The sequence below is a fragment of the Apis cerana genome, linkage group LG4, assembly GCF_029169275.1.
Source record: "Apis cerana isolate GH-2021 linkage group LG4, AcerK_1.0, whole genome shotgun sequence".
In the NCBI taxonomy this organism is placed as follows: Eukaryota; Metazoa; Arthropoda; class Insecta; order Hymenoptera; family Apidae; genus Apis; species Apis cerana.
This window is the reverse complement of record NC_083855.1, coordinates 4,005,547-4,019,286: the sequence shown is the minus strand read 5'-3', so window position 1 is coordinate 4,019,286 and position 13,740 is coordinate 4,005,547. Positions and strand designations below refer to the sequence as shown.

Sequence of the window (13,740 nt, the reverse complement as noted above, 5' to 3'; positions counted from 1 at the left end):
TTCCGGGAGGTTCGCGTAATCGTTGCACGCGCAATGAATTTTATGACGGATACGTGTGGCGAATTTGTCAACCGAAAAGAGATAATGCGACGGGACCACGATCGTGTTGCGAAATACTCGATGTAAACGGTCGATCGATGCGTGGAAATATATTTTTATGGAAATTTTATGGACAACGAAGAAGAAGAAAAAGAGAATCTCGAATTCCCTGAATATGCATTACCATCTCGCATGGAAAAAAATTTTTACCGTTCGATTTGTTTGAAGGAGCGGATGCTGTAACGGAGAAATTGTCAGAAAAAAAATCATCATTTTGAGGTGATTCTCCTTAATTATTTTATACTTATTTTTCAATATTAAGAATTAATCACTGTCGTATATTTTGAACGATCTCACATTAGATAAATTATGTCATTCAAGTCGATCTTAGATTATTAAATAATACTTATAAAAATTTAAAAATCAAAGAATGAATTCACTTCCAAGATTCACACGTCTTCAACCAAGATTTTTCCATAGCATAGTATACCGATTTCTTACTGTTAAATATTATAACAGATTTACAGAAATAAAACTCGAGAGTTCATCAAGTTTCATTTCGACGAACCAAACGTCACGTGGTCCACGAGGGAACCGGATGCAACAGCTTGCCGCGCTGTGGCTAGCCGACTGTACTTCCGGTTTAATGCACCTTCTGACCCGTAAATTAATATTTCATCGTGGTTACATTTTGTCGCATTTCTCTCTCCCTCTTTCCAACCTCCCTATTCGCTCTTTCTCTCTTTCTCGCGTTCAGCTTTCACGGTTCGTTTTCCATCGACTGCTCGACTCGCCCCTTTTGTTCTCGTCCGAGTCATTTACTTTCCTTTCCGCATCTTTGACCGTGAATCCAAGCCACGCCATTTACGCCACCTACGAGAATCTATCGTTATTTACAGTTCACTTTTTCGTGTGCCCTTTTAAATCGATCGATAATTTCGATCGGAATTTCACTTTTAATTTCCTTCGCCAGCATAAGTTGAAAACTTAATCCTCGATCCGAGTTTCATTAAACTTGTGAATAATAAATTTACATTTCGATTCTCTTTCTCTGTTCTTATCTTTTACGAATAAAAGATAATCGTTCCTACGTCGGATGTACAAAGCGAATTATATAATTTCAAGCTTCGTATTTTCGCAGATTGATGATAAAAGAAAAATATAATTGAAACGAATATAATTTTCAAATCTGAATAAACAAGATTATACTATTGGTCACAGGAGTAGAAAAAAGGTTGTTGGACTCTCCGATCCTCCGAGCGACAGACATTTAACAATGTACTGCCCTATTAATCTCGAAAGGGTTAATTCTCCGTTGTCTGGCGGAATCAACGATCACGGCAGAAGCATCGTTCAAAGTCTACGTGTGTATCAATGGTCGATCGGCACACCTGCACACCGCGAGTCAAGCTGCTGACGCGCATCCATACTAGGCAAACAGACAGGTCGAGATCCGGGATGGAAGCCGATGAGCAAAATTCGATGACCTATATACCGGGGATGAACAATGCGTCCTCCGGGCACAAAGGGCATACGGGGAGATGGCCAAGTGCCTCGCGACTCTCCATATCGATTCAAAATCAATACGGCGTATCTCGATGTGATGTGTCAACACAAAGGGACCCGAAGCCATCCCCTGGCCATCCTTACAATTGGTTCTTGTATCGAAGCCAACTAAACGCCGCGAAGACCGACCGATTCTTGCATCGATCCCATTCTTGCCTTTGAAAACTCTGCGCCGTTCGAGGATTGCCCAGCTGCGACTGGCTATCGCGAGTTTGCGAATCGAATATCTCGAAGTGTCGCCCGATATCGTCGGGGAATACTGTCTCGACGTTATTCAAGTTTCAGGCACATGTCTTGGTTCCGTGGATTATATTTTAGCGGCACGGATCGTTGGTTAATTTGTGGGGTGGTTGGTTTTCATTGGCTCCAAGGAATTATTTGGTAGAATGGAGAATTAAGAGGATAATGTTGATTATTTCGATGAACGAATAATTTCAAAAGAATTTCTTATTGAAATTGTTTGAGTATGACGAAATTAACAACATTCTTTCCCTTTATTTTTCTTTTTGAAATATATTGTAGGTTAAAAATGAATATAAGTTCGTTGTGTTTTTGTTAAAATTATCATTATCATCATCAACGGAGCACAGATTGCCGTGTAATAATTTAGATGATAACTTGTTGGAGTATCGAAATGAATGGTGGTACTTTTCACCGAGTGGTAAATCGATCGACTTCAATGGAGTAGACGAGTATGCATTCAGAATATCGGCGCTGTGCAAATTATAATCAAAATCGTGTATGATTACAAGTTATGCATTGGCAGACCATCCAGTATTACGAATGGAATTTTTTACAACTTTTCCTATAAATGAAAGATACATTTTACACGTCATGTATTTTATAATTGGCAATGCAATCGAGCAAGAAGTGGTTGTACGTGTAAAAGCAAAACAGATGATTCTATATATTTAATTATAATAAACCTTATCACACTCGCGGAATTATTATAAACAGAAATAATCGAGAAAATTTTTTCTTTTTAGATATTTTCTTTTACCAATCTTGCGATTTCTATCAAGTTTTTATCGACACGATGTTTGCTCGCAGCGTGAAATATTTATACGAGACAAACAGATTTCGACTTGGTAAACTTGATGGAACGTCTTCAAGAAGATTTTTGTTTGCTTACAGAACGAAAACAGAGCCCTGCGACTGAAGGAGCCTGCATCGTTGGCTCTCTCCGCCGGAAACTCCGGCAACTACGTGGACCCAGATGGCACCGCCATTGTGATGTCATCCGAGCTGCTACCTGCACCCACCCCGGATCCAAGGGTGACGTGGAACTATTTTGACGAGCAAGGGTAAAATCGACTGATCATTCTGATCATTATTCCATATTTTTTCCTTTCCTATCGAAAAATGTTCATTTGCCTGGTTTGCATAGTTTCTTTTACTCCTCAATGCCAGTCTCGAAACACCGTGATTTTGATAATCTCATAAATCAATGGATGGACATCATTTTATTCTTAGACTGGTACGAAACGAAAATTTATGACTATTACAAATTTATTTTTTTATTTTTTCTTCCATCTATCACGTTTCATAACAAAAATCCAATTTCCTATCACAATATATATTCTTCTTCCAATATAAATTGTCGAACGAAAAAACGAACATTCGAACCAATTCAAACAATCATCATCACAAATCAAGATCATGAGTTCATTCTAGAAATCGATCGATATATCTCTGGCAGAAAAATTGTATTAATCCTTCGACAAATAGCGTGAAGATTTACAGATATTTTATCATCAATCACATTCGAAAGCGTTCGATGAGGGTTGATTGTAATTTTAATTAAACTTAGATGAATATTTATATACCGTAATGCAAAATGTATTCAATTTCACCATTGATTCTAATTCATGATGCGATGTCATAGAAAGTATTTGGAAAGTGATTTCGAGTGTAATCTCGATTCCAAGCCGCAAGAATTGAATACTGATCGACACTCGTGACCGATCGTATGCATTGTTAAACATCCGAAAAACCATCGCGAGATTTACTATTAATGCAGCTGCTGTAGGGGGAATTTGAAATCCCTTCTGTGCATATCAATTGTCTCATTCGCTTTTCGGATCGTGTTTCTTCCCTATTTTCGCTGTTGATAAATAAGATTTGTATATTGGTCAATAAAATTACAAATACATATTTTCAGATATGTTTCGAGAGGAGGATTACGAGCAGGGGAGGATCCATATGCTAGGAACAAATTCAATCAGGAAGCATCCGACGGGCTTCCCAGCAATCGTGATATTCCTGATACGCGCAGTGCGATGTGAGTAAATTATTTTGCAATATTAATATTTTGAAAAAATGTCCTTTGGCTTTTGAAAACTTTCGTTCAACGCGAATCAATCAGAGTCGAACAATCGGATGGAAATATTCGACACAATCACACTTGTCCCCGAAATAAAAGAAATAATCCTTAAAAGAGAAGTTCGTTTAAAATGAAATATGAACGAGTCCATTCGTCTCGTCGATATTACGACGATCTTCAAGTGGATGAACTGACACGGGGAGAACGTCAATGTTCGCAGAAAGCAAACTCGAGAAAATTTTACGGTGAATATCCACGAGTGAGTGGATCGCGAATTGGAGATATGCAATTGATGGATTCGAGGCGAATGATGAGAGAAATAATAAAAGGTCCAACGAGAAGAATTAAGAAAAGACAACATTTGCTCTGCCGATCGATCAACCCTTTCATACACTATTATCGCACTCTTCATGAGCAATTAAACAAGAATTATCCGTCCCAGGTGATTGCGAAAATTGCGGCTCATCATTGGGAGCATATGGACATGCCCATGAAGCGTTTTTATATTCGAGAGGCGAATAGTCAACGAAAACGTCATTCGAGAACAGTCTCTAAGAGGAAATAACAGGTTTACCTGTGAATTTTGTTGATTTTATGATATATTTCACGAAGACGAATTGATAATTATTCGCAATTTATTTACGAAAGTGTAATCAAAAATAAACGAAGGATGATGATGGTGATAATTATGAAGGAAAATAAATAATATCTTCGAGTGATGGATAATTAGGATTGTTGTTTTGATTAAAAAAATTTAAATTTGAATCGATAGAAAATTTTTGGCTGTTTCGTGAAAATATAATAATGGTAAAAAAAATTATATTTCGAATATTTCGTTTGAATTAATTTTTATCCAAATAAATGGAAAAATAATTCGATGTGAAAACAGCTCGTGGTAAGATTATCTCTTTAGTTCATTTGATCAAATTAACTTTCACGTTTACTACATTAAATTATTACATTTTGAATCACTTCTGCCTTTAAAATTGCTTTCGATTCAAACAATTTGAGAAAAATACCCGTATTGTGGTAAATCTACCAATTGTAACGAACAATGAGAGAATGATAAAATATAATAGGATTATTGTAAATTATTAAAGTGAAATATTATTTCATTCGAGAAAATAATCCAGAAAAAAAATCATTTCAAATATCTAACCAAACATGATATTATATTACTTTAATGATCATTTCCCAGATATTTAATTTCAATAATAATCGATAATATTCTTTATTATTTATACTTGGTTTCTTTAGTGAAATATAATTTCACAAATAATTGCGAATAATTGTTAACTCGCCCTTGTATGTCCAACAGTTTCGAATAATTCGACGCATTTGTTTCTCTCTTTTCTCTTCCGCGCAGGTTGTCCTGAACAACGCATCAACTATCGATATACCAAAATAAAAATTCGTGTCTGTATGACGTGCTGACGATTGGTACACGTGAAAAATTTATTTGGTCGTCGTAATGTCCACATTTGAAAGAATACTCGTTTGTTGGAAGAAGAAAATTGCAACGAGCTACGGAAGATACATCGGATGGAGGACGAATATTTCTCCAGTATATTTAATCTTTCGATTGTATCGTCCAATATTTTATATCTCTCTTGACGTTTTGTCGTATCTCCCGAGTCATGTGTTGTGAATTATGTATCGTATATATACAAACAAATCTTCGTTATTATTCGTTTCGTTTTCAGTTTCGTGGAAAAACAGTTCTTGATTATCGCGACTCTCGATTAAATACGATATTTCTCATCTATCCACGAAAGTGCATGAATTAAAGATGAGATAATCGTCAAAAGGAAATGAGAAATGCGTTTTCTCGTTTTAATCGAGAAACATTCAAATTTTCTATTTTTAAAATTCGTATCCTTTCTCTTTCCTCTTCTCGATGAAGTTGCGAAAAATTCTTCGATTTTATATAATGTTTCTTAGAGATTCTAAACAATTTTTCTTATTCATACAAACAGTTAAAAACTTTAAGGGATCGTAGTATTAGGAGAAGAAGGAAACGTGTCCAATCAATTGTTCTGCGAACGATTTACCTTTTGTCTTGATAATCGTATGCTTGCACACATATAATTCTATATGATAATAGTGACAAATCATCGAAATCGAAATTTCTCTGCGACAAATTAGAAAAATCTTTTTAAAGAAGAGAAGACTAAAATCCTTTTCCTCTTCTTTCTTCTGGTCGAATTACAGATTCGATGAGACCTCGCAAACTGGCTTGGAAATCACGATTCCAGAAGGCCATCGAGAGAATTGAGTTCACAAAGTTTAGAAATCCGACGGTTAATGATATTACTTGGTTTCCATGGCAAATTTACCTCGAAATTTCCCTTTTATTTCAAAAAAAAGAACCTGATTTAAACCCTTTAAATTTCCATTATATATATTCTAACGATAAATATTCTCATGAATTACTTACTTATGAGATAAGTTCGTTTACATTCGTTTACAAATCTAAACTCGAAATCCAAATGCTAATTCTCTGATTTTTTTTTCCAATTTTGTCTCGAATTATCTCGATCACAGGCGAGAACACGAGTAACACGTAGCTGCATATTTTCGTTTTATTTCGCGAAATTTCACGCGGAACAGAACGAATTAATTATCGAACGAGGTTGGAAATAAATTCTGTGTCCATTCAACCAGTCGGTAATCAATGGTTAATGGAAGCAATCTAATTTCGGTAGTGGTGTCTGTTACTTTTATGAACTCGTAATTTATTCGCTGTTTACGCGTGGAATAAACCTTCCTTCCATCTCGCGTGGATGCTCGATTTATAGAGCGTATTTTATTAATTGAAACATGTTCGAAACGACGATAGTAACCGCGGCGAAAGAAGGAGGAAGAGAGAGAGAGAGAGGTTCCATGTGTGGAAGTCGCGATCGATACCGCTTTGAAATCGAATGGCTCTCCCCTTCTGTTCCAAATGCACTTTCCGGAGACACACGCCTTTCCGACTGTCTCCGCCGGAGCAAGAGGATCCTTCAATCCTCTACGCTGATCTAATTTCCTTCCAGGCTCCACCTACGCTCCACCGTATCCTGTTTCACGCGACAGACACGTTCAACAAGTATCGAGACGAAGCAATCGAGGGACGAGAAGATTTCGACAAATTCGTCGAGTATTTTTTAGTACTCGGCAACTTTCTCTTCCATTGAAGGATTCGAAAAGTAGATTCGTTGCTTTTGCGGCGAATCCTCAATCCTACAATCCTACAAGAAATGTACGCAGTTTCCTTCTTCTAAAATATCTATAAGACGATTTAATGATATTAACGATGTTGATAAGTATTTATAATATTATTGCAGTTGTGTATATGAAAAGTATCGTAGTGAAATTATATTGAAAATATTGGTGATATATCAATATATATTCTTTCATAATCGAAAGAATAATAGAATAATAAAATAGGAATCGAATATTATCGATACAAATTTTGGATGGGACATTAAGCCACCCTCGAGTTAATCGAATCCCTATTGATCTTACGTTCCATCGAGATAATATCCCTCTTAATATCCTCCTCCCCTCCAGTTTCCACCCTATCTGCGTGTTGCTTCGCTTCTGCGAATTCACCATTTGCCCAGTTTCCATGGCGAAATTGTAATTAAAGAGGGGGCAATACCGTTATAAGTAGCGAGTCGTGGAAAAGTTCAAAAAGCAGACTCCAGACTCTTATTCATGAATTATTCACGCGTGTCGTTTCATCTTCGTGATCCACGTCCCCGATGTTCCTTGGGCCACGACCGCCTGTTTCCGATAATGGAATAGTTGTATCATTTATACGCAACGTCGCCAACTTAAATATTTATGCGATGCAACCACGGTTGCATCGAGCCCGAATGCACACCATCCGTTGCATTAAACATGTCAAAGCGAGTATTCGTGGGCCGGAAGTCGTAGGAGGAACACGGTCGTTTCACCACGTTCACGACTTCCGAGTTTCGATTCTTAACGACACCCCCGTTCCAAGATTCGCGCTATTTCGAGCTCAAGATTGTGATATTATGAGTAGCAGCAATAACAACAAATTGGGAATAATTATACTTTTTCTTTTTTTTTTTGAAAATCTTTCGAAGAGTTTATTTTGCTAACTTTGCCAATAATGAACGAATGATTATCAATTTTTCATTTAGTAATCTCGATTAATTAAAAAGTGGAAGATTCAATTGATAAATAAATTCGAATAAGCGAGAAATATTTCGTGAAATATATATATATTTTTTATTCTCTCCAGTCTCTGTTGAAAATTGTAGAATACTGCACACTGGACTCATAAGGCATTACTGCTTTAATCGCCTTCATTATTCAATCCTTTAATTTATAACCTCGATATAATATCATGGAAGCTAATATCTTGTTTCCGCTGCTTTATTCTCCTTTGTCTTATCGATAATCCGATGTAACTCGATGAAATATTCAAGTGTCGATGGAAACTTAATCCCTCGACAATAATCCAGAACAATAACTCGTAAAAAAAACTAGGAATATTTTTTTCCAGAAATGGCAAGAAATTATAAATCGATATTCCTTTTCGAGTCCACAATTTCTCTTCACACTCGATTTTTCTACCCTCTCAAGAATTGTCTACTCTTTTACGAGCATGATTCTTCCTGATTGGTGATTAGCGTTCGCCCAAAACTCGATTTATACTACTCACAGACGCGACAGTTTACTCGTTCCACTCGCACCAGTTTGAACAAACGCATATATTCAATTTTAAAGGAAAAATTCCCGAAGAAAAAGGGGATAAATCTCTTGCGTTGGAAAGTAAGATAAAATATTCTAAAGGGACGGATTTCTCATCGAGAATCGAGAAGTGGATAGCTTTCGAAGACGTGATCAAGGAGGACATCTTGTCCAGCGTACTCGACCGATAGAACCTCTTCGTGATCCGTTCGAACTCTCCAGTTACCGTTTACGATAAAAGCTGACGATTTCCAGAGTATACGAAACAAGGTAAATTGAATTTCATCGTCTCCATTAACCCTTTAAGTGCCGTGTAATCGATACAGACGACAGGCAAGATGGTGCATGTAGTTAGGATGAAAAAAAAGAGGATAGCTTCCATTTTACGTGACTTTGCATAATAAAAGTCAAAGTAATAATTTCACTCCGCCGCAACTATCAAATTTTTATATTATCCCAAGTTTATCCTTACCTCGAGAGAGAACAAACTTTTAACGTTTCATGATAAACTTGAACGTGAATTTGAAAAATGAGAATCAATGTTTACAACGATTTTTTTTTGTATTTTTCTCGAAATTATTCAACGATAGAGAAACACAATGAAATTAAATTTTTATATTCAATAGTAAAGATATTTTGGATATTTTTTAGCCGAATGCAAATCAGAAACCTGTCAATATGATTGATTATGTAATATTTTACACGTTACATAAAAATATCATATTCAATGACCATACGAATATCGTGCATAATTTACAAAACAGTATTTATTCAATTGACAATCGCAATAAAAACGATCCACGTTCAATTTCAATCATAATATCCATCATAATTTGATTCTACGCTTTTCAATTCTCAAAAATTATCTAAAAAAAACAAAAAATCACCTGCGATAATAAAACATCCCCTCCAACGAACTGAATTATTTTCCACATTTCCCTCGAGAAAATAGATAGAGATAAAAATCGATAAAATTCCTTTTCAACGTCGAAATTGCCAAAGAATATCCAAAAAAAAAGCATCCCCTTTAACAAACCGCATTATCCAACCCCTCCAAACGCCATAACGCCAATTACGCCTACAAAACGCGGCCAAGTCCATGGACTCCAAGAAGAAGAGCCTCGTAAAAGATGGTATCTTACCCGGAACACGATGGTGGCCGCAATAAAGTCGGCTCGCAACCGGAACCAACCATCGACACACGTATACGTACGTGTATAACCACGTCCAATAGCTAGTTGGACGAAGGAATAACGTCTCTGGGAGCGGAACAGGGCACGCCGCTCGATAAGGCCTGGGGATCGCGAGCAAACTGATTTCTCGGTAGGGAAACGCGTTCCCTGGAAACTGGGTGTCGTTCCGCGATATCGGGGAATTGCTTCGAACGATCCGATACACCGGATGAAGCGGATCCTATGGAATCGTATGGGGCCGTGAGATTGTCTTTCTTTTCTTCAACTCTCCGCGAGTTATTTTTCCTCGGATGCCTTCCTTATATCCTCCTTATTGGGAATATTATATTTCCTTAAATGGCGCCACAATGAACGGCGGAGGAATTGGATATCACGTGTCGAGCTTTGAAACGAGTCAGATATTTAATTTTTATATAAATAGAAAAATTATTAAAAATTCCCTTCTAATCGAGTGATTCGATAGATTTTCCTCGCCAATCGATCGTATAAAAGCTGGATAATTTTAGACAAAGGGAAAATTAGAGAAAGTTTATCTCATTTTCCTATAAAATAGATCATCGAGCCGCGATATCATCCGGCCTCGAGCTAGGAATAAAAGTAGCTTTAATAAACTAAATTTATCCTCCTCCTATCTCCGATCTCTTCTCTTCCGTATGCGACAATTGCCCGCGTTTTATTTTTACGTGGTACACTTTTACAGTCGATTATGCGTCGCTTCTCTCCTCCCTTCCACACGAGTGAACTTGCAACGAGTCGCCCACGGTCATTTGATCGTAAACTGGGGCAAAAGTTGATCAACCCCCGGTGATTCCCTTCTCGAGACGAGCGAATTCTCGACGAAACGTTTCTCCGAGGAGCCCTTCCCCGAAAAAAAGAAAAAAAACACGATTAGGAAAAATTGTTCGACGAGGGTAAAGGATAGTTAATCTCGAGTCCCTCCTTCGAATAACGAAACGCGAGAAACGAAGGGGTTCGTAAAGTTTATTAAAAAGGAAATCACGGTGTCGTTAGCACTTCGATTCCATCGATGGATATTATTCTTCCCCCTTTTATACCGTTTCCATTGTAAAACGTAGAATTAGCCTCTTTTTCTATCGCGATGATTTCATGGTCGAGAAGACGAGTCATGTTCCAAAGTTAATTTCGTTTCGCCATTGTTACATTTATATTCCAGTTGAAAGTAATAAAATTTATGGATGATATTTATATACATTGTCGAATATCGAGGGAGGGAAGTTTCGTTATGGCGAGCTTTGTTTTCTTCTCGCTGTACAAATAGTATACACACACAGTTTTTACCGGATATTGTGTGTTTCGAATGTTGTAGTCATCACGCTAGGATTATTTGTTTCTTTGCAAAAAGGAAAGTTTGGAATTTTTTTCGATGGATTGTCATATTTTTTTTCTATGTGTATGTAGAATACAAAATGTGTTTCCATCGTAGATCTATTGATATCACGAATATATATTATATATATATTATCGCGAGAACAAACAAGAACAATTACGTGTTATTAATGATCGTTCATAATCCAATGGATCCCTTAATTAACGATCTCTCGTTGCTTCATGATTAATAATACCATCGTGAATCGCAATATTGAATTGTGCACTGTTTACCTACATTTGCAATCCTATCGTGTCTAATTCAAACTGATGATTAAAGCGTTTAAGTGGTGGATTATTTCAAACGACAATAGTTTATTTCATTCATCGTAAAGGGACACGAACCGAAAGAGGTGATCTACCATGAAGCGTTATTAGAGCATGGACTCTCTGTTAAAAGCTACGGGTAATTAGGGAGTTGGAAACAATTGCGGAGAGAACGTGGACAAAATGAGAAACTACGAGAGACTCGTTTTTTGATCGACTTTGGAGACTATCTGAATATATGATATATATTAATTATCTCTTAATTCGTCGCTTTTTTTTTCATTTGGATTGGAATCACTCTTCTTAACAAAAAAGAAAATTTTCTAGAAGAAGCGGCCGATTGTTTGTGGATTTCTGTAGCTAAGCATCTCGATGTTTCAAGTGATAAGATTTTTTTAAGGAGATTGCAGATTTATTGTTATGTAAATTAGATTCTATTTTATTAAAGTAAATTTTTTTCTCTTTTAAGTTAAATTCACATCCGTAACAAAGAATCTTCTTCTTCCAGAAATAAAACGCACTGAAAATATACTGAAAAGAGGTACGAGATCCTTTGAAACATACACAACTTGTTTCTCACAGAATTTAAATATTTTTCAAATATTTTTATTAGAAAACAAAAACATGGATAATCTTTATAAATCCTTCAATTTGAAATGTATTAGACATATGATAGATAAATTTTAATCCTGTCTTCTCCAATTGTCGCAACTGGAAAAGCCAAGAAACTTATTTCTATAATCCCATTTTATTTAAACTTCGAGCAATATTTAGAGAAAAAGAAACGAAAAGTATGATAAAATGAATATCTTTCCAACGATTTCTTTGAAGATCTGATCTATCTAATATTTCTCATTTGCACAAACTTTAAAACCTCCCAAAAGGACGACTAAAAAGGAAACGAAACTCGGTTGATTTGAGACTAATTGCAAGCTTGAAAAAAATTGTTCCCTCTGAGAGAAAGCATGAAAGATGACATCTCAAAAGAGACGCAGAATTACAAGGCGTTTTTTACGTAAGCCGGAACGTCGTCGTCGTCTAAGCGACGAGTCTAAGCACACTTGGCAGGGAGCTTTGAACCGAGGTTCCGTGCAAATGTGCTTCTACCAGCAAGTTCCTATTCTACGCCGACGTAATAGACAAGCCGACAGAAGCGTTTTATTCCCTTCCAACCTTCTCCACCTTTGTGCGTTTCGCCGGCACAGGCGAAAATTGAAAAATGTCATTCGCCGTTCGGGTAGAACGCTAGCTGGGCGCGAATAATGCGACGAGACGCTGATAAAGCGAGAAGAACGAGCATCGTAAATTGAGTCTTTCGTCGAGGTAACGTACACCTGGACTTTGTGAATTGATATTAGTGGTTGACGAAATATGGTATAAATATTGTGGGAAAAAGTAACGAGGCCGATCCTCTGAAAATATTTACCAAACATTTTACAATCAAAAATTTATTTTGTACTTTCCAAAATGGTTCCTTTTCAAAAGAAATTCCTTTTTCAAAGGAAATGTTGAAACTCTTGAATTGGCACTTCTTTCTTGAGCTATTTTAATTATTATTGTAGATCTTTGAAGAGACGTTAGAAAAATATTCTAATTTTTCTTCTCGATGACATAAGACTTACAATCTTGACTATTTGATCTTGTTTTTTTATCTTATGGAATCATTCAAATATTTTGACTAAAAATTTATGCAGAGACAACATCATCTCGTATCACGATGCAACATTTAACAATTTCAAGATAAACTCTTTTTCCAAATTTTTTCAAAAACTTCGCCTTAATAAAATTGATCGAATCTTCCTTTTTATATATTTTACTCTTTCATTTTCCTGTATCTGAATTGTAATAAAGCAAGGCAAAGATAGATGGCAAAGAAAATGGCCTCATCTTTGTATCATTTTGTCTCCGTCTCGTTTTGTCTTAACTTAAATTATTCACAACTTAATAAAAAAGCTTCAATCGATATTTTTCTAGGTCAACTTTTGTTATGGCTTTTAAAATCGACTCTTCAAAGATATATTCCACGAATATATTAAGAATATATTCATTTACATAAGGCGTTGAATTAAGATGAAAAAAAAGGAAAAATATTAATCAAGAATGCGTCAATACGCTCGTGCGTGAATTTCATCACGTGACAATTTATTCCCGTAATGTAAGAGGCGATTAATTTTCCAGCGTGTTACAGAAAATTTGCATTTTAAATAGCCGCCTATGCTCGGCTATAAACTCGTACCCAACTTCGTTCTCGGGATTGGC

At 36.3% G+C, this 13,740-nt stretch overlaps 1 protein-coding gene across 1 annotated transcript in view; it reads left to right on the top strand.

Annotated features, from left to right (window-relative positions):
* The window catches only part of LOC108003572 (polypeptide N-acetylgalactosaminyltransferase 2), a 184,472-nt gene that overhangs the window by 139,788 nt on the left and 30,944 nt on the right, over positions 1–13,740 (top strand). The window contains exons 2-3 of the mRNA XM_017065913.3: positions 2,740–2,909; positions 3,767–3,886. Coding sequence (XP_016921402.1) covers positions 2,740–2,909; positions 3,767–3,886 — 290 coding nt within the window. The remainder of the gene's footprint in view (positions 1–2,739; positions 2,910–3,766; positions 3,887–13,740) is intronic.